The 21370-nt window shown below is 41.6% G+C and overlaps 1 protein-coding gene across 21 annotated transcripts in view; it reads left to right on the forward strand.

The window, feature by feature from the left end:
- FARS2 (phenylalanyl-tRNA synthetase 2, mitochondrial) overlaps nt 1-21370 on the forward strand; it is a 548888-nt gene that overhangs the window by 404580 nt on the left and 122938 nt on the right. For all 21 annotated transcript variants that reach the window (XM_078055663.1, XM_078055656.1, XM_078055649.1 and 18 more), the window contains one exon: nt 4115-4266. In XM_078055663.1, the coding sequence (XP_077911789.1) occupies nt 4115-4266 (152 nt within the window). The remainder of the gene's footprint in view (nt 1-4114; nt 4267-21370) is intronic.

A 21370-nucleotide genomic window follows, 5' to 3' on the forward strand; every position in this document is an offset into this window, starting at 1 on the left:
AATATTTTCCTTCCTTCCCCAGAGTTAATCATTGTTTTGAAGTCCAGTATAGCCTTCCCACATCTGTTTTAATACAATTTATACAATTTATTTATACATATGTATTATTGCCATACCTGTTTTTAAACTTTGTATAGTGAATACATCTTAATACAACTTAACATTTTTTAAAAACTCAACATATACTTTTTTGTATTTCAGCCATAGTGATATATGTACCTCTAGTTCATTCATGTTAACTCTTGTATATTGTGTGTATATTGATATATATGAAATAGCAATTATTATATGAGGTAAATACTAATAATCCTCCATTTTTCAGATGAGGAAACTGAAAACAGAGATTAAGCAGTTTGTCCAAGTCGTATAGTTAGTCACGAAGATTCACATGAGGATCATAAATTTTTCCTTATTCCATTCCAATAGCTTTTCCTGTTTCCTGCCTTGGGTTAGGATTTATAATGTGACAGAGCAAGGGTGAGAGAGGGTATCCTTATGTTGTTCTTGACTTTATTTCGAATGCTTCTAAAAAACTTTAACTTTAGTATGTTTGCTATAGGTTTTCAATAAATATCTTGGAAGGAAGGATGTTGCCTTCTATTTATAGTTGGCCAAAAAAACTCTTTTTTCTTATAATGAATAAGTATTATATTTATCAAATACTTCCTGTCTCTGAAAAAAAAAACATGATTTTTTTTCTTTATATGTTGATTAGTAGATTGTTTTTGGTTTCAAAGCATTCCCGTTATTCTGGAATAAACCCTACTTGGTCATTTTGTGTTCTTACGTTAATATGCTGTTGAATTGTATTTGCTGAAGTTACTTTTAGGATTTTTATGTAGGTTGTAAGGTGAAATTGGTCTACAATTTTTAAAAATTATTCTGTGATTATCCAGCTCTGGCTTAAAATTTATAAACTCACGAAATTAGTTGATTTTTCCCTCCTTTTCTGTTTCATGAAATAGTTAGTGTGTTAAAGATACTGCTTCACCTGAAATATTTGATAAAGTTATACTATGAACTATCTGAGTCTAACACTTTTGGTGTGAGATTTGACTGATAATTCAATTTGGTACAGTGTCAATCAGTTTAAATTTTCTGTCTTAAGTGAAAATTATCATTTAATCCAAGTTTTCAAATTCATTGTTACTAAATTGTTCATATATATTTTGACTTTTAAAGTCTCTACTATAACTGTAGTTTTGATCACCTCTTCAATTCTAAAAAAAAAAAAAACGAGAATTATAGAGATGATCTCAAAAGAACAAATCAATTCATGGTTATTTCATAAGACGAATAAAATAGACATTGCTCATCTAGATCAAGAAAAGAAATGAGAAAACAAAAATAATACCAAATGCTATTTAAGGGCTGTGAAGGGATTTCATTAGAAAATGGAACCGGAAGATACAAAACAGAGAACCTCACGCATGCTCCCTCAGAATAATGGAACTTGAAAATGGAGAGACTGATTCCCTATAAATGCCTGATTTACAGTGGACTGAGACTCGTCTGACCAATGAACATCTGCTAATGATCTTTCACTGTCCTCCAGCCAGTGAACTCACTGTTTGAACTCTGGCTGGCCTGCCTTCTCTGGGCACTCTTTCCCATTAATACAGCTGCCCCAAGCCCTCAACGGACTTGCCTGCAGCATGCATTTTCTGAAGTGCAGTTCCTCTGCTTTTCCTGAATAAACTCAGTTTCTGGTAATTCGAGCTTGCCTCAGTTTACCTCTTTATTTAGGTTAACATGTTTTTTTTCCAATTCTAAAATTATCTTGTTCTGTAATTGTGGATTATCAAGTCCCTACCAAATCACTTTGCCTGTCCGCCTCTTCTTTGTCATTCCACGTGGTCACTATCTCCTTATCACAGCATAGCCAGGGATGGAGGCAAGTGTCTATGCCTTATTTACCTGCCATGTCCATTAGCTGGTCTGGTTAGAGAAGAAAGAACAGCTAAATTGATTCATTGTAACGTAGCCATTGCTCACACAAGGTAGCCTTATGTGCTCTTGATGAATACCTACCATGTCACGGGGACTGTGCAGGGTAATAGAGATTTGGAAGTTAAAAAAAAAAGATACACACCCCACCCTCAAAAATTGAAATATGCTGGAAAGACAGACATTAAGTAAGTAATTACACAAACAATTACAATAACGAAAGGTACTATGAAAGAGAAGTATAGGCTGCCATAACAAGGGACTACTGGAGTCTGTGAGGGTTAGAGGTGAATGTGGTAGCTGAGGAGCAGAAGTAGGGTAGGGACGGCAGGAAACAGTATCTGGAGGAAGCAGCATAGTGTGTTCAAGAAACCAAATAGCCAGGCTGGTGTGAGCCTGGAGAACAAAGAGCTAGAACTTTCCAGGAATTGGGGACTTATCCTAAGATCAATGGGAAGCCACTGGATAGTTTTTAATACCACCTCTGGCTAAGCATCAGAAAGCCTACATTCCAGTAGCTATAGATCTGTAGTTATCCTTTCAAAACAAACTTTTATTTTCCCCCTCAAAAAAGCAGAAGTCTCTAGTAGGTATCCCATTTCTGACACATACCAGTTAGTGTAGTGAATGCTTCCTTTAGATAAACCATTACTTTAAACTTGTTATATATAATTTGTTAGCTTGAACTAGTTTGCAGTGCAACAGTCTGGGCTTTTCTTCCTGGTTTTTAAAACTGTAATTTACTGTAAAATGCACTTTTTAATGTCTTGGGGACCTCTATTCTGGCTGACAGCATTATTTTGTTATTATCATGTTTACTGTTGTCAATGGGTTGCGGACACAAATGCTCAGTTGGACACCTCCCATGTCTGTCATCAGAGCTCAGTGGTACCTCAGCTTGGGTCGACTAAAGAGGGCATTACATGCGAATTCTTGGCAATCCCAGCCTTTTATCCAATCTCCCTAAATTTCCACGTTCCTGAAGGAGCGAAAGGATGTTGTCCAAGGGAAAAGCAACTTGTGTAACCACTGTGCTCCTGTATGTGTTGTTACATTAACCTATAGATGATTTATCACAGGATCTTGACTTTACTGTAGGAGATAAAACAAAGGATATTTTTCAGGAGCCATGGTATTTTGTCTGAAGCACCTAGATGGTAGCTTTATTATGTTCATTTGAAATGTCTGTTTTGAACCAATGCATTTGTCTGACTTTATTGATATTTCAAGTTGAATAATCATTTTTCATGTGAGTATTTGGTTCTTCAGAGGTTTTGTCATTTAAAAAGTTACACTTTTTCTGATCCAGTGATTCACCAAAGGGTTTATAGTGATATCAGGCTTGGTGTAAACCAGTTTATAAATTTGCTCTTCTACCAGATTTATTTATACTTTAGCACATGTCCCCTGAGGACTTCATAGTTATATAATGAAACATTTTTTATTGTGGCAGTAACTTACAAACATTTATTATATATATATATATATTTATATGTATATAAGCCACGTAAACAAAGGCAGTAACTTTTAAAAGTATCTAATTTTAAGTGTCTATCCAATATAAGGATGAGCTCGAATAAACTGGGGAAAATGGGATAAAGTGGGGGAATTGGCTACATTTGTGTTTATCTATCCTTAGAGCCATAATTTGAAAAATAACTCCCTAAGTGACTACTTATCATCCCAGTCCTTTATTTTAATAATTAGAAATACTAACAAATAATGACATTACTAATTGAAATATCAATTTTGACAAGCCTTTACTTATTTCTCTATTAAAATGACTTCCTGAAAATAACACAGGAAGTTAATGAATTGCTTGTTAATTAAATTTGAACTTTTTCTCCTCTAGTATTCAAATGAAAAAACTGAAATATGATATATTCAAATTGCTTTATACTAAATTGAACATTAATGGTTATATAAATATAATATATGGTAGTGTTACACATGAATGTAATAAGAATCTGTAACATTCATAATGGAATTTGCTAATTTTGAATATTGGCTTATCTTTTAAGTTCATTTTGTTCCTGAAAATTCAAGTGCTGAAATAATGTTTTACCAGCATTTTCTAATTAGCCAAGTGTAACTTCCCATGAAAAATTTAAACATTCTCTCATCCAACTAACAAATCAATCTATGTTTTCTCCTCTTGTTTTGTTAGCCTTTTAGCAAATACCCTGCTGTGATAAATGACATCTCATTCTGGTTGCCCTCTGAGAATTATACAGAAAACGATTTCTATGACTTAGTACGAACAATTGGAGGAGACCTGGTGGAAAAAGTTGATCTGATAGACAAGTTTGAACATCCAAAGTAAGTAAAAAACTTTCTGATTTTATCCTTTTTTTGTCTCTATGTGACAAATGGCTTATGGAAATATATAATAAAATTTTGCTGAAACTCAATGCATATGAGACAGAATATCTCCAGAATTTATAGTGAATATATAGTTAATCAGAAAAGACTTTTATATCAGTCCTTTCTGAAAATCTTTCTAAAATGCAATTTTGATCTTTCCTGTCTTAGTAAATAGGTGAGACAGAATGTTTTAAAGATCTTAGAGTTTTTCAGTATTGTTTTTAGAAGTGATTTCTTGCCATATCACATCCCAGGAACAGAGGACATGTGGCAGAAACAGGGGTTTGTGGAGAAAAAGCTGTTTTGTCAGTTTCTCAGTGAATATTTATTAAGCACTTGCCGCATGCCAAAAGCTGTATTAGGTCCTAGGATAAAGTTTAATAACCTTATCAGGATCCATCTCAGTGTTGGCCTGTCTTCCTGGGGTGTGTGTGTGTGTGTGTGTGTGTGTGTGTGTGTGTGTGTGCTGTAGTCTTACACTAATCAGATTTGACTCTACTTTGGTTTTAGAAAAGTTTTCTTGAGTTATATCATTAAGGATTTGTTCTGATCCATTGTTCTGTTTCATTCTTCCGGAATTCCAGTTCTGCATGAGTAGGCTCTCCTTTATGTGACTTCTCTACCTATTACTTTCTCTCTAATTTACACTTCATTTTGAATGCTTTTCTCATTGCTACCTTCTCTGTCCCTTACTGTTTTCTGCAGTCTCTTCTTCCTTGCTCACATTCCATTTCCATCTTCGATTACTTTGTTTTTCCCCCTTGTATGAGTTCTGCGAGCTCACATTTCAGTTCCTCCTGTTTTCTTGCCTTCTACTCTCTGAATTATTTGTTCTTTGTAGTTTTACTTCATAGAGGAATTGCTTCATTTGGTTTTAAAAAATCTATTGCAAGATATTTGCCCAGCAATTTCTTACGATCCAGGGGCAACATTTTTTTCCCTATGACTTCTTTGTTAAAAAGTTTTTCTTTCATCTTCCTTATTTTTTTCCCCCAGTTTTTAAATTGACGTACCTGTGGTATGCATATGATTTGCCTTTTTGTTACTTGTATTTGAATGGTATTGGATTTTCTGAACCAGCTATGTGCACAAAGTTGAGGTGTGAGGGTGGGGGTTGACATGGCAGGTAGGGGCTAGGGTGATCATTCCGGCTAGTTGTTTTCACCACCCTAAGGCTTTTATCTTCTCCAGTGCCAAGAAATAAGTCTTTCTTTGAATATGGCTCATTCATCTCATTGATTCCTTGTATAGTTCTGCATCCCACCCCAAATCTTCTCTTCTTACAAACAAAAGATTCGCCTTTGTTTACTTCAGTTTCAATACTTATCGGTGATAAAGATTTTGAACTTCAGATTATAACCCTCAGCTCTGAGAAATATGTCTTTGCTAGTATTTTCTGAGAAATGCCACTGTTTGTGTTTCTTTCCTTCACATCTTCTCATTAGCTTCTACTTGCTTTGAGCTGCTCTTGGCAGCCTTTAAATTATTTTGGAGTTTGCAGATGATATCTGTGCCCTAACTTTACAGAAACAGTATATATGGAGCAGCCTGGGTTTTTGACATGATGGAATACCCATTCAATCCAGGACTATTCTGTGAGAGAGAAATTTCCAGGAATTTCCATGTTGATAGTGAAATTCCAGTTACTTACTTTTGAAGAAGAGGGAAAGTGTAGGACTAAGACTGATTGTTCAATATTAACTGAGATACGAAAAGGACATGACTTGTTATTTTTTCCCCATTGTTGTTTAATATGTAGAAAACCCATGGGTATCAAGGATTCAGAATCTATTCCTAATTTTATACTTCTCAAGCTTTTGCTTCCTGCCGTTGCCTTAGCCCTACCTCTACTCTCATATCATCAGTGTCAAAAGTTAGAGGAGTAGCCCTTTCTGGTTGGAGATGATCAGATCTTAAAGGTTAGAGGGAGATGTTGTTGCCTGGATGTGGGAGTAAGTGTGGTTTGGGGGCGGGGTAAATATCGTTTTTATCTGACTTGGAGGTGATTTGCAGTGGTGAGAGTAAATGCTGAATGGGCATGCTAATTGGAGAAATTCTGTGAGAATGAGGTAGTGTTGGGGTCCTTTGACCACGAACACACCAGGCAGGCAGATATTCCATTTAAAAAAAAAAATCACTGGACTATATAGGAATGCTCTATTGATGCCAATCTATACACACAACCACATACTAACTTATGAAAGTAGGATTTGTCCAGTTGCTTCCAGAGGAGACAGTACTTTTGCTTGGAAATTTGAAAACAACCAACCAACCAAAAAAATACTTTTTATTGGCACTGATCTTACCATCTTTTAAATAAATGTTAAACAGATATTTAAGGCCAATTATTCTGGAGCTATGCCAAATGATTAGTCTGCTCAGAGTGTGCATCTATCTTAATAAGGGACTTGGTGGTTGGAGTAAGGTTCCTGTGGCAGGGATTGCTAATTATGTCTCAATATCCAGTCCCTCATTTAAAAAATAATGTAACTTTGATTTTTTTTATCTAAGCAGCACTATAACTAGGTGTATCTATGTGGCCAAGTCTAGCTAATGATTTATAAGTAGAAGTATTCAGGTATTTCCAAAAGTTTCCCTGAAAAGTTAGGTTGAGGCTGTCCTTTTTCCTTCCTGCTACTTGGATGTGAACGTAATGGCTGGTACTCTGGCACCCATTTTGGACCATGGTGTGACCTTGGCAATGGAAGTCGTGTCGAGTACAGCCTGGGTCTCTGGCACGGGAGTGTCAGTTCAGCACTGGACTTTTATGTGAGAGACAAGTGTCTTGTTGAAGCCATTGTTTTTAGATCTTTGTTACTAGCAACCAAAGGTAAACTTTGCTATTATAGCCCTGAGGAAAAAGACAGACTTGCAGAAAAGGACACATTATTTAGTAATAGTGGCTCACTGAGTAAAGATCCTCAGGAAATACCTGTTGAGGGCCAGATAGTAAATAGTTTTGACTTTGTGGACCATAGGGTCTCTGCAACATCTGTGCCCCCCTCTGCTATTGTAAAAGCAGTCAGGGACAAAATGAAACCAAACAAACATGGCTGTGTTCCAGCAAAGCCTTAATTACAAAAACAGGTGAAGGGCTAGATTTGGCCCATAGTTTGCTGACCGCAGATGTACAGGAGGGAGCCACATATAATTTTTTATCTGACCCCCACTCACATATTCTAAAATCCTCCTCTCGGAGGTCTTTTTTCCTTGGGCACCCTGCACCCTCCCATTCTCCCCTCATTAAGAGTTCCTGACTTGGGTGGTGGCAAGTGAAGGGTCACCTGACCTTGTACTCATCAATGCATATCTGGAGCTCAGGACTTAACTTTATTTTCTAAACACGGAAATTAAATACTGCTAAGCAGTCCAAAGAGCTCTGACCCTTTCTTTGCCTACCATCAAGAACTGAGAAATGCTAGTGGCAAGTGAAAGACTCTCTGAAATAAACAAGTAGTTGAACAAATTGTGTGTTAATTTTTTTTTTTTTTTAACAAATTAGGTGTCATTTTGTGAATAAGAGCAGATCCCAAGATGTTTCAGGGAGACATAAACTGCTGAATAAGAACCTAATTTCATAATGTTAGACAAATGGGCCCATTTTTTCTGGGTTACAGATAACAGTTTGTGCCCTGAAGGGTTACAGATAACAGCTGTTCAGGTTAGAAGAAGATGACTTTTTGTTCTAGTCCGTCATTCGGAACCTTCTCCCAGAGCATCTTTGCCACTTAATCTATAGGCCACTCACTGTGCAGAGGCATTCTTCTAGTTCCAAATTGCACGTAACAAAAAGTAGAGTAGTGATGACTTCTGAAGAGGAGATCTGCGGTCCCTGGATGTGCTTTGATGCCTTTGCAGCATTTTACTATATGCATAGTGCACTGAGTCATGAGAAGACTTAGGGAAATAAGTTCTGCATGTCAACATACAAACCTGGGTATCTGTTGTTTGACGCATTTATGAGTACAGTGGTCATTTTAGTCTCTATGTCCGTGCACCTGAAGGAATTATGGGGTACAGTGTTTATTTTCTCCTGTAGCACAACTACTTAAAACATTTCTTAGCCCCGGGTAGGAGAGAGAACAAAGAGCAGAAAGAAACTTAACCATTGTCTTCGGCCACGAGCACCTCATGTGGGGATGGCACCAATTATTTGTGAGCTGTGGAAATGGACTGGAAAGTGGGCTCGGATGGGACGGATTTGGGTTGAGCCCAAGGTAGAGGTTTTTGGAAGTTAGAATTAGGGGATTTAAAAGACTTACTTGACTGGACTGCAAGGAAGGGGTGGTGGGGAAAATGCGCCAGGGGTCTGCAGCAGGCTCTGCTTGGCCGTGTCCCCAGACCAGTGCTTCCCACAGGCCTCCCCCTTGTTCCTGGGGCTGCTGCTTGCTTTGTGCATCCTGCTCAGACAGTCGTGGACACGCTTTCCTGGATGTGTGAACCCACAGTCAGGGTCTAGTTGGGGCCCAGATGCTAGAGGTAAGCATCCTGAGCCATGGGCACCAAAGGCGAGTCCCAGCTCTGTTCAGCCCTCCTTGATCCAGTTAATAGTTCTGTTCTTTACGTGACCACTTGCAGTTGGGACAAATTTGGCACAGGTCGGTACCGGAGCACTTGTTCGGTATTTTTTAACAGCATGCTGAAGAGGGGCTTCACGAAGAGAGGCGCTTTCTCAGTGTGGCTGCCCCCCTTCTCAGTGGGTGTGAGTCACGGGCATTACCTGCTCCTGACTGGCCACAGCAAGGCGGTGGGAGCCCTGTGGATGAGGCAGTTTGGATGACTTCTCCTTCCTTCTTCCCTTCCTCTCATCTTTCCCTCCCTTCTCTCTCTCTCTTTTTTTTGGGGGGTGGGGGGTGTTTGATTTTGCTTTGGCAAATTGCATCCAATAAAAACATAAAAGTTTAAAAATAAAAAGGTAGAGATTCACCCATCATCTCAACACCCTAACACCACAGTTCTTCATATTGTTACATTTTCCCTGTCTTAACTTTTTTCATACTTATGCGTCAGATGACATTTGATCCTTGAATGATACATGCTTTGTATTATCAACCTTCTGGTCTAGAGTGGGGTTCTTCAGCCTCTGCACCACTGATATTTGGGGCCAGATAATTCTTTGTGGGGGCAGGGGGGAGGCTGTTCTGTGCACCATAAGATGTGAGCAGTACCTCTGACCACCCTCAGCCCCTCCCAGCACCTTATGATGACCAAAAATGCCTCCAGACATTGCCAAATGCCCCCTGTCAGGCAAAATTGCCCCCAGTCGAGAACCATTGGCATATCATTTAGTGGAGAATTTCTTATTTCTTCTGAAAAAATATTATTTCTTAAAACCATGCTTTACTTTTCTGTTCTGACCAGCAGGGAGAAGGGACAGAAGGACCTCACAAGAAGGAGGTGTTCACTGGGGGTTCTTGTGGTTCCAAGAAACACACTTGACAAAACATGGGTAAAGCTGGCTTCAGAAAGAACAGGAGCTAGGGCAGGGTCTGAACTTTCTGTCTCCGTCGCTCTTTCTGGGGTTTGTCTACCAATTTCTGCTTCTCTGTTGCATTCTATTTCCTCACGCTCACTCTGGCTCTCCCCTGCTTTCCACCATATAGCTTGCACTCTCTCTGTATCTTGCAGAGTTCAGAATACCCTGCCCAGCCCCCGAGTCTAAATGACCTTTAGGTGTCAGCGCTCAGCACCAGTTGCTACCACTTTGCCCAATTCTTACGTTCTCTACAAAAGAATCTCGCTGGCCCGAGATTTTCTGGTCACTGGCCAGCTGGAGGACAGGTTCTCCTCGAATCAGGTGCCTGCCCTCACTCTAATTAGCCGCACGAGTCACATGGACAGACCTCTGACCTTGTTTTATACGTCGGTAGGTTTACTGTCTATGCAGATCTTTCTTTGTTTTCTCATCAGCCTGAACCCAGTGGCTTCTGACTGAAGCACTGCCATTTTTAGACTTCCTTGAACTTCATGCAAAGAGGCACGTTGTAAGAACGTTAGCCAGTCGCTTCTCGAGTTCCTGTGTTATAGGAGACACTGGGTCCACTGGGACCACAAGGATATTAAGGCAAGATCCCAGTTTTTATGGGGCCAAATAACGAAGGAAAATTAACTAGCAATAAAAAGTAGAAGGTAATAGTAAGGTGGGTTAAGCCTAGTAAGTGGCCTGCACAGTTTCTGATGCCCCGTAAACCTTCCCTGTCTGAGGGGCAATGTCTAGGGCTATAGATTCAGAGCAGGGCAGCCACTGGTCTGAGGAGATTTCCCAGGACACAGGATAGCAAACTCTGCATGTCTGTCTCCCTTCTGCTACCTTGTGAATGAGGTGTACAAAGCTCTGATTCTAATTAATGTCAGTAAGTGCCTTTGAGTAGAAACCTTCAGTTCCTGTAAAAAGAACTCTGGGTTGTTATGTTCTTTTGTTGCTGGGGCAGATTCACTCAGGGTGGCCACTTTAAGACAAACGGGATTTATTTAAGGAGATACCTGAATCAGAACAGGAAACCTGTTTGGAACCAAGGCAGGTCTAAGGGCTAGAGATCTTTTGCAACTGGGTGCCCCTGGTTCTATCCCTCTGCTTGCACCTCTTAGCCAGGGACCACTCATAAAACAGCTCAGCCCACTTTCCAGAACACGTAGCCATAGTCTGAACATTTACAACCAGAAGGGTTCATGGGGCATTTTTTCAGAATAAGCCCCGAAGTACTGACCTCCTGCCCTCATCCCCCACCAGTCTGCTCCTCACATAGAGCTCTATGTAACTGCTCCTAACGTTGGCTCATTCATCTCTTGTGTTCCTTATTTGCATTTAAACTTTTCTAGACTATTCCACTTGATGGAAACTCCATAGGGCACTATGGCATAGTCTCTCACTGCCATCTTCCCACCATGTTTATATTAGTGGAAGAGGCTGGCTCCCTGCGTGACGCTTGGTGGATGGCTCACTGATCCTTCTTCATAGCTTAGAGGAGCTTTTGTTACCCGGCTGCATACTTCAGAGGCGGTGTAGGCCAGTGGAAAGAGCTCAGAATTCAGAGTCAGAGGCCATCAGCGGAGTCTTGGCCCCTTCACATCTTAGAAGTCTCATAAAGGGGCTCTCTGGCCTCAGTTCCTCATCTGCCAACCCAGGGTGCTAACATCATCCCCAAATGGCAACTGCAAAAATTAGATGAGCCTATAGATGTGAAATGCTTTGAAAACTATTTTTTTTTAAATAGCTATCACAGTAAAAACCAGTAACTGTCATCAGTAAGCTCATCTTGCTTATTAAAGAATAACCTTAGCCCAGCCAGGAGTCTTGGATTTGGCAGCCAAATACATATGACTAGGAAGTTCTGGTCATCACGGGAAGCAAGTGGGACTTCATATTCTGTGTTGGGAAAATGCCATGGCCGGTGGCAGGTGGGATGACATCTCTGGTTTACAAATCACTCCCTGGTCCTGGTTCTTGTTGACAGAGCCAAAGAAGGGCAGTTATCTGAACTTAAACCCTGGCCAGCAATGAAAAGCCAGCGACAGCTAATCTTGAGAGAGCTTGTCAGAAGTTGCATCCCCTTGAAATTGACAGCATGCAGTAAGGCAGCTGGCTCGGGGCGGCCAGGCCTGCTTTGGAACGCTCCTGGCTTCTTTCCCTTTCTTCGCTTTTATTGCAATGCTGGTGGCGTGAGTCTAAGAACTTTTATTATTGTGGTTCAGACAGCCCAGAAAGCAATTCTAAGAACACTATTTTTAGCCTGGATATTTGTTTTTCCCTGCTTTCCTCCCTTTACCTCCTTCCCCAAAGCCTTCTTTTTAAAGCAGCTCACGAGGGGTGCATTTTCTTGCTGCCACGTAGCGGCTCTGTTTGCCACCAGCAGTAGACAAATTAAAACACAATTAGTTCAGTCCCCGAACACCTTGTTCTGCCTTGTCCCCCAGCACTCCACCGTTTGCTGAAGGATTCTTTGGGATTACCTTCAGCACTGACCTGGCAGGGCCCTGGGAGCAGCATCTCGGCACAGAGCAGAGAAGGGGCAGAGAGACAGCTCGATGGCCGCCAGGCAAGGAGAGAGGCCAGGAGCTTAATGAGCTGGATCTTCAGTGATCTGTTGCGTGCATGCACACCTTCGTGAAAATTAACCATGAAGCCACTCTTCCCTCTTTAACTTTCAATTAGCAGTTTTCGGGGAATTCTTTGGAAATTATCTTCACTTGGCACCCCGTACACCTTTTTGCAGCATGGAGATTGAATGCTCTCTTTCCAAGATGCAAGGCAAAAGTAACCCACATTCCTTGATGTTTCCCTGTCCCTGTCCCACCCCCATCTATCAGATGAAAGCGAGTTAAAATGCACACCAAGGACAACATGTTAGGGGACTCTAAGTCACAGAATTGCTGGCAGAAATGTGATGGGGAGGGACAGCCCCACCGCATCATTTTGGGCAATTATGAGTCATGCCCTAAACCATTTTGGATCTTTAATCTGTTATCCCAGGTCACAAGGTCACTTCTTTCAACTAGCTACCACCCAAATGCGATGCCCAGAGCTGCAGTGGGAGCCTGCCTCCCACTCCCACCCGCACCGTCCATACTGGGTCAGTGACCTTGTCCTTCACACCCCACAGAGGCTTGGCCTTGAATGTACTGCGACCCTCACAGTTAATGATGATGTCTTAGTAACCAAGAGATTTTTTAATCCAAATACAACCTGACATTGTACAGCCTCAGAATCATACATAGGATAACCAAACACTTTTTCTGATGCTAGATCTTGGAGTTGAGTCTCTAAAGATAAGATTTGTAAGAAGGTTTCTGAGACCTATTTGAATTTCTGAGCAGCAGAGATGGGCTCCCCAGACTTGCCGATCTCTCTGGCTCCAGCACCAGCCAGGCTGGGGCTACGATGCACAGTGCACGGTCCGGGGCGGGGCGGGGAGGTGGGGGGCATCCGAGTGTCTCTCAGGTTAGTTACTTTCCTTAGCTTGGTCATAACTGAGACTTAAGCTGTTGGTGTACAAAAGCAGGCAGGGACCTCTAGGGATGGGAGGTCAACTCCAGGGGAAGGGACCAGTGGTGTACACAGTTGGTCCAAATGGCACCCAAGATCTAGGGCTCCACGCAGTAGCAAGCCCAGTGGAAGCGGGTGGCAGAGCGACGAGCAGTCACAGAGAAGCTGGGCTTAGGGGCCGCAGTCTGCCTGGGAGCTCCGTTGCTTAGCTGCCGCCCCAGGGCTCCTGACTGTCCCCTCCGTAGAGGTGGGATCGGATCTGGAGTCCACACGTGGGGGTGGGGGGTAAGGGGTGGTTAAGTTAGAAAATCCAGGCGACCAACAGGAACTTCGATTTGTGTTTTGTTTTTGTTTTTTGGTGGTTTGTTTTGTTTTGTTTTCACAGCCTATAGCTCCACTGGGGGATCTACTTATTCAAGTGTCGTTTGGAGCCAGAGAAAGTATGACTATGACCAGAATTTAATCAGGTGTCTGACGAGGACAGAGCAAGGTAGAATGTTCCGTAAGATTTACATGAAGAAGAGGAGGACACCTCAAGACAGTGTAGTGCCCGTTAGGGTATCCCGTTCCAGCGGAGACGCTGTAGCATAGAGGGGGCTAGTTAGTCAGACGCTTAGGAAAGTCAGATGCTTAGGAAATGAATTGAGGAACTTATATTCAGATCTCCCCAGCATGTCACCACCACCTGCTCACAGAGACCTCAGCCTCCTGCACAGTTCCCCTCAAGTATTTCTGGAGGTCTCCAAGGATGTCCCACATTTGCTTACAAACAAACTTCCCCTGAACATGCCGGGACTCATGGGGGCCCCCGGTTTCCTCCTGGATATTGCTAGCCCTGCTGCTGCCCCAGCTGGCACACACCCATGAGACTTCAGGGGGTCTTCACAGTGTCCTGTGCTATTTCAGATTTGGGCAGAGCTGTGCCTTCCCTTGCTGGTGTCACACCTGTCACTGGGGACTCAAGCAGCTCTGCTCTGAGCCCCATCTCCTTTCCTACCTTGCAGAGCCCCTCCCCCAGGCTTTCCCCTCCAGGCAAACCCCTGCAAAGAAAGCCTCGGGGATTCCAGCGCACAACTGACTCCGTCTCAGTTCAGACCAGAATCTTTCAGACCTCGGAAATGAGGACAAAATCAACAAAACACTGGTCACCTTCTCCTCTTTTGTGAACAGAACTATTTTGCAAGATGTCTTATTTAATATTTCTCAGAGGAGAAAGAATACCCCACGGAAGTTTTTAGATTCTGTGTTTGACAGATCCGGCCACTTTTCTTAGCCTCTACTTCCTCCTGAAAGAAAGTGATGATAGTAAGATGAGAAAAGAGGAAACCAGCAGTGAAAATGAAGCAGGTGAAATATTTGTACAAGAGATGACAGCTGTGGTCTACACACTTACTCAGAATTTTACTGGAATAATCGCTTATCTTATCCCAGCATTTGTTAAATATGGTAATTTCTCCTAGCTGGTTGTCTGTCCAGCAACACACATGGTATCAGTGATGGTGAGATAAGCATTCCTAACGCGTTCTGTTTTGGCAATTGCCACGTTGCATTGTATTTATACACTTTCCACCATTGCGCTGTGAGTTACTGCCAGGCACTGGGTCTTTAACTTTCTGCTCTATTTGAGGTATAAAACATAGCAACTACTCAATAAATATATGATGAATGAATGATAAAAGGAAAGAAAACCCAGCAACAACATACTGACATCATGTTTTCTCCAAATATAACCGACATCCCTTTCTCTGTAGGCCAGAAAGAGACCCCATTTGGTAACATTTTCCAGATGGGTGACCAGAACCCTTTACTCTCAGTCATGCTGGTTTCTGACTGAGGAGAAACAGAGTGGGGGGTGAGGAATTGGAACAGGAATTGGATTATAGCAAGTTGGATTCTGAGTAAACTGCTGGTTTAAAAATAGCGTTTTTGAGATTAGTGTTCACATAGAGAAAAGGAAGAAAGGAAAAAGGAAAAAAAAGCACCTTTGAAGAAGATTGGTTGTATCCTTTGTAAAATATATTTTAATACTCTGAGCTCCCCAGATCAGAAAAGTGTTGGAAGTATGCAAATTATTCATGATTACCTAAGAAACCCTTTCCTGATTGGAAGAGGGGAAATCACAGGGTTGAATGGAAATTCAAGGAGTCAAATTATAACGTGCTTATTGTGTATGTTTGTTTGCCACAGATGAGGAACAAGGGAAAATTTTGAAGGAAGGTAACTATGAAAGGAAGAAAAAAGCTATCTGTGTAGGGAGGGCAGAGAAGCCTTAGCTCTCTTGAATGTGGGCTTTCCAAACCACTACATACCTAAGCCATCCCACTGAGAGTCATAGGAGTAGTGGATCCCTGACATGGCTGCCAACATCCTTTTCTAGAAGCAGCTTCTTCCCCCATGTGCTGGGTTCATAGGACAGTGTCCACACTGGTCCAGTGGGTCTCTGTTCCGGGGCCTAAGTGATTGCTGCAGGGGTGGGCACCTCATAAAGCTGGGCCAATAGGCCTTCTCTCCCCATAATGTTTGGATGAAAGACCAAAGAGAGCTTAAGCTGTGAGTGACATACTTAGGAGCCATCTCTGGCCACATTTCCCATGTGGGGAGAATGTGGTGAGCAGAGAGGGAGAAGGAAGCAGCAGAAGAGAGATGTGACATGGAGAGGAGAACTGATGTGGTTTGAGTCCTCGGTTCCATTGTGTTCTGGGACCCAGCTGCTCACCACCCTTCCCACAGTTCGGTTGTCCAGTCCTTGCTCAGATTCCCTAAGCAAGTGTAACTCCCCTGTTGTTTAAGTTGGTTTCACATGGGTTTCCATTATTTGAGATCAAATGAGTTCTAAGACATGTAATTACAGACTTCTGGCATTGGAAGAGGGCAGGAAGGAAGAGGGTGACAGGCCAAAGTCATTAGCTTCCTTTCCAGAGAACTCTGGAGCACCACAGAGTTGAGGCTGCAGTGGGCCCTTGAGCTCCAGATGTTTTTCTTCAGTATGCTTTTGAATAGTTCTTTTCCTTTTAGCTAGAGTAGCTAAAACTTAATGTATCTCAAGTTGTGACTCCTTCATTCTAGTGAACATGTTTGTGAACACTTACTATGGGTGAGGCACTATGCTATCTGTGATACTTAGGGTCAGGAGATATAAAAATGACTTTTTATTTTTTTTTTATTTTTTATTTTTTTTTTATTTAAAGATTTTATTTATTTATTTGAGACAGAGAGAATGAGAGAGAGAGCACATGAGAGGGGGGAGGGTCAGAGGGAGAAGCAGGCTCCCTGCCGAGCAGGGAGCCCGATGCGGGACTTGATCCAGGGACTCCAGGATCATGACCTGAGCCGAAGGCAGTCGCTTAACCAACTGAGCCACCCAGGCGCCCTAAAGATGACTTTTTAAATGAGCTCTTGTCCTCAAGGAGCTCACAGTCTGATAGGAGGTCAGTGCACATAATTTAATGCAATTTAATATGAAAAGTGTCTTAGATGACAGATGGCACCACCACGATTTCAAAGAAGAGTAGCACCTCTCTTTGCTGTAAATGATCAAGAAATGTTTACAGATCATGGTTCAGCTGACAAATTAGACTTAGCTATGGAATGGGCCAAGAAATTCCAGGCAGAGTAGACCGCATGCACAAAGACAGGAAGAGAGAGATGAAAATAATTTAGTGTGCCCAGCATACAGGAAACATGGCGGAGTGGGGGGAAATGAAACTGGAGAGTTTAGGAAGGGCCAGACCTTAAAGGCCCTTCATTTCCTTATACTCATGTGGACTTTTCTGGTAGAACATGTAGGGAGTCATTGAGCTAATTCAGATGTTTTCAAATTTGTAAGTGATTATCTGTCTTGAGACTATGTTGGCCCTGGGTAAAGCTGGGGGTAGGGAAAGATGGAGAAGTGCATCTGAATGGAGGAGATAAGTCTGAGCTGAGACAGTGGCCAGGGCCTTGTGGGAAAAGCTGACTGATGGAAAGGATATTTAGGAGTTAAAATCCACAGGAAAGGTGGAGCCATTTGAGGGAGCGAGCATGGAGATGAAGGAACCAAATGTAACTTCCGAGTCCTGAGTGGTGTGACTGAGAGCTGACCTTGAGGTAGGGGTTAAGTAGGGGGAGCAGGGCTTTGGTGGAGGTTATTTGGTTACTTGTGGTCTTCCTGAGTTTTAGGTAGCCTGCCTGGAAATTCCGGCCTAAGAGCTCATGAGAGAGAGGCCAGGATTAGAGTATACAGTTGGCAGTTGGAGCTCCAGTCAGGACTGAGATGCCTAGGTCAGGATGGGAGAGGGAACGAGTGAGTGAAGGAATTAAGAAGGGTGACCCAGGAGGTCCAGGTAGAGGAACAGAGGCTGGGGGATGAAAGCATGGAAGGTCTGTCTTGCAGGAGCAAGATTAGAGAGTGCAGTCAGGTGACCCGCCAAGACCACATGGATTTGGTCAGTACAAAGCCTTCAGTAGGTTCAAGGATAGGAAATACTTTGGTGAATCATATTCTCCTTTCCCCCCTGTGGTGCCTTCACAAATATTTATTCCACAAATGTTAGTAATTAGAGAATATTTGATTTAATGGTTATATACAGAGGGTTGATGTGTTAGGGAGCAAACAAAGTGTCCTAACTCTGGCACCTAGACCTGGGTCTTTGTGGCTATGTGTTTGGTGATTTTCCTTTGGAATAATGTTGTGGGGAAGTTTCACTTTTCAGTCATTTACCTGTTTGTATGTTCCCTTCCCCTATAGCTCATTTAAAGGATGGATAGGGCAGGTGAAGCATCTCCGTGAGCCTTCTCTGAGAAGCAGGAATTATACAGGAATGACACTTAGAGATTAGTCCCCAGCGCTGGGGTGGCCCACTTAAGACAAGCCTCATTAAATGCACTTCATAGGGGATAGCCAGTGTATTTAACTTAAGAAAGGACATGGCATGCCAATTAAGACCTGAAAATATGCATGGAATTTGGAATTTGAGCAATACTTTGATCAGCACTTCTTAAAATGAAGACTCCCTAAAAGATTGCTTATACTTCCCTTTGGTCACCTGCTGTGTGGAGCCACCTGCTCCAAAGGATGAAGCCACCCCTGGGGGACAGAAGTGCAACACAATACAGTACACACAACTCCTGAAATTAGACTTGACCTCCACTCACCTCTCAAGGCAAAAACAGCCTCCCCAAAATGAGAGGAAGAAAGCTGGGAAAAGGTGTGAGGCACATATCGCAAGGAAAACAGAGAGGAGTTGATTTTGATTATATTTAGAATGCTATTTTTTTTTTAACCTAGATTGAATCAAGGAATACCTGTACATTGAACTTCTTCGTTTCAGGATTCCTACTGCCAGAAAGTCTCTTTAAATATGAATCCCAAATAATGTGATATCACATCTGATACAGGAATATATCTGGCAATATTAAACAGATCAAATTCTTGGGAAGACTAGTCTGAATTGAAGCTATTCTTAGCATAGTTAAAGTAAAGGAGATCCATACAGATATTCAAGATGGAAAAATCCTAATAGTTAATAGAAAACCAAAACTCAAGGTCCCTGCAACCTTCAGAGCAGAACTGCTTCAAGTTCTTCTCAGAAAACAAATGTGTCTTAGAGATTTTAGCCAGGGGCCCCTCCACATCTTCATGTCCTTTTCTGGGGCATCCTCCCCTCTTTCCTTCCTTCTTTAAATCATCTAATGTCTCATGTCCTGCCTGTCCTGTCCCTCAGACAGCTTTGCTCAGCCAATGACTGGACCAAGTAGAGATTGAAATTGGAGCCTATAACATATGACCAGATTTATACATCATATTTACATCGTTTAATTACTTCAAATAATACTTTTGCTTAGGTTTCCCCCTTAGGGTACTGTCTAGCTCATGCTGTAATAAGAAAATGGCGAGGCAGTTATGGTAGTCCTAATTGCAAATTTGTATAAAATTACATTCAGTTGATCTGACATACTTTCAAGCAACTGTGAAAAATAGCTCTTATGATCTGTTGGTATGCTGCCTTGAGTGGCTAATAATTTTAGTTAGATGGTGGTTTTAGTTCCTTATCATCAGTAAATATGGAAAATAAAGTTAGAAAAAAACAGTAGCAATAATTTCAAAACTTTATATTTGTATATCAGTTGGGCCTTTGCATTATGTTTTTAAGACCAGTTTCCCACCCCCCCCCCAAGAAAAATAAAGAAATTCTGTTAAAATATCCACTGGGTGTATTCTGTGGAAAATAGATCCATACAATCCATAGCAGATGTGAGGAGATCTCCTCTATTGCACTTTACCCCTGAACCCAAAGTCTCAGATTCAAGGATGTCTAACAAATCTGTTTTAAATTGGTGTCCATGTAGGGGCGCCTGAGTGGCTCAGTCATTAAGCGTCTGCCTTCAGCTCAGGTCATGATCCCAGGGTCCTGGGATCGAGCCCCACATCGGGCTCCCTGCTCGACGGGAAGCCTGCTTCTCCCTCTCCCACTCCCCCTGCTTGTGTTCCCTCTCTTGCTGTCTCTGTCAAATAAATAAATAAAAAATTAAAAAAAATAAAAATAAAAAAATAAATTGGTGTCCATGTAGATGGTGTCCCCATGGAAGGGCTACTCTAAACTTATTTTTCTGTTGGCTTTTTTTTTTTTTAATGAGGTGAAATTCACATGACAAAATTAGCCATGTTCGAATAAGCAATTCAGTGGCATTTAGCGCATTCACAGTATTGTGTATCTATCTGGTTATCTAGATCCAAGACATTTTCATCACCCCAAAGAAACCCCACACCCATTATAGGGCTACTTCCCATTCCCCCCACTCCTTCCATCCCCCAGCCACTGGCTACCACCAGTCTGCATTCTGTCTACGTCATTCTGTCTACGTCTGCATCATACAGTGTATGATCCTTTGTGTCTATCTGGCTTCTTTCACTTAGCATGTTTTTGAGGTTCATCTACCTTTCAGCATGTAGCAATACTTCATTCTTTTTTATGGCTGAATAATTTTCCATTCTACATATAAACTACAATTTGTTTATCCATTCCTCCCTCAGTGGACATTTGGGTTGTTTTCATATTTTGGTTACTGTGAATAATGCTTGTATGAAGATGTGCGCAGAAGTATTTATTTGAGTCCCTGTTCTCCATTCTTTTGGGAATAGACCTAGGAGTAGAGTTGCTGAGTCATTTGGTAATTCTGTTTAACTTTTTGAGGAACTGCCAGACTGTTTTCTATGGTGGCTAAATCACTTTACATTCCTACCAGCCATGTACACGGGTTTCAGTTTGCATCCTCTCCAACACTTGTTTCTCTCTCCCTCCCTCCCTTCATCCATCCATCCGTCCATCCATCCATCCATCTATCCATCCTTCCATCCATCCTTCCTTCCTCCCTCCCTCCCTCCCTCCCTTCATCCATCCATCCTTCCGTCCATCTCCCTCTCTCCCTTCCTCCCTCCCTCCCTTCATCCATCCATCCATCCATCCTTCCATCCATCCTTCCTTCCTCCCTCTCTCCCTCCCTCCCTTCATCCATCCATTCTTCCATCCACCCATCCATTTGGTTTCAATTGATATTTCCTTAAAGATTGAATGATCTTTTCCATATGCTTGTTGGCCATCTGTAGATGTTAGAAGAAGTGTCTATTCAAGTCCTTTGCCATCTTTTTAATCGGGTTGTTTCTTCCCTTTTTTGGAGTTGTAAGAGTTCTTCATGTGTTCTGGATACTGGACACTTATTACGCCAAACTTTTTATTGCCTTTTAACCTCTTGAAAGTTAAAAATTATTTCCTTCTTTCTCCTTCCTTCTTTCCTTTCTTCCTCCTCCTTTCTTCTTTTCATTCTTACATACTGAAAATATTAAATTTGGGTATTAGATATAATGGCTTTTTAAGAAAAGAAAGGTATAAGGAAGATAATTTAAATTCCTTGTAATTCAACAACCCACAGATAAGCACTGTTTTCATTTTTATACCCTTTTTCCATTCCTTTTTTTAAATATGTAGGATAAGCATGCATACATATATATTCAGAAAATTCTGATTTTGTTGTGTACTATTAATTTTTTAATGTTTTTTTTGATGTGGAGAAGGTATATTTATTTACATATAATTATCA

The sequence above is a fragment of the Halichoerus grypus genome, chromosome 9 (genome assembly GCF_964656455.1).
Source record: "Halichoerus grypus chromosome 9, mHalGry1.hap1.1, whole genome shotgun sequence".
NCBI lineage: Eukaryota > Metazoa > Chordata > Mammalia > Carnivora > Phocidae > Halichoerus > Halichoerus grypus.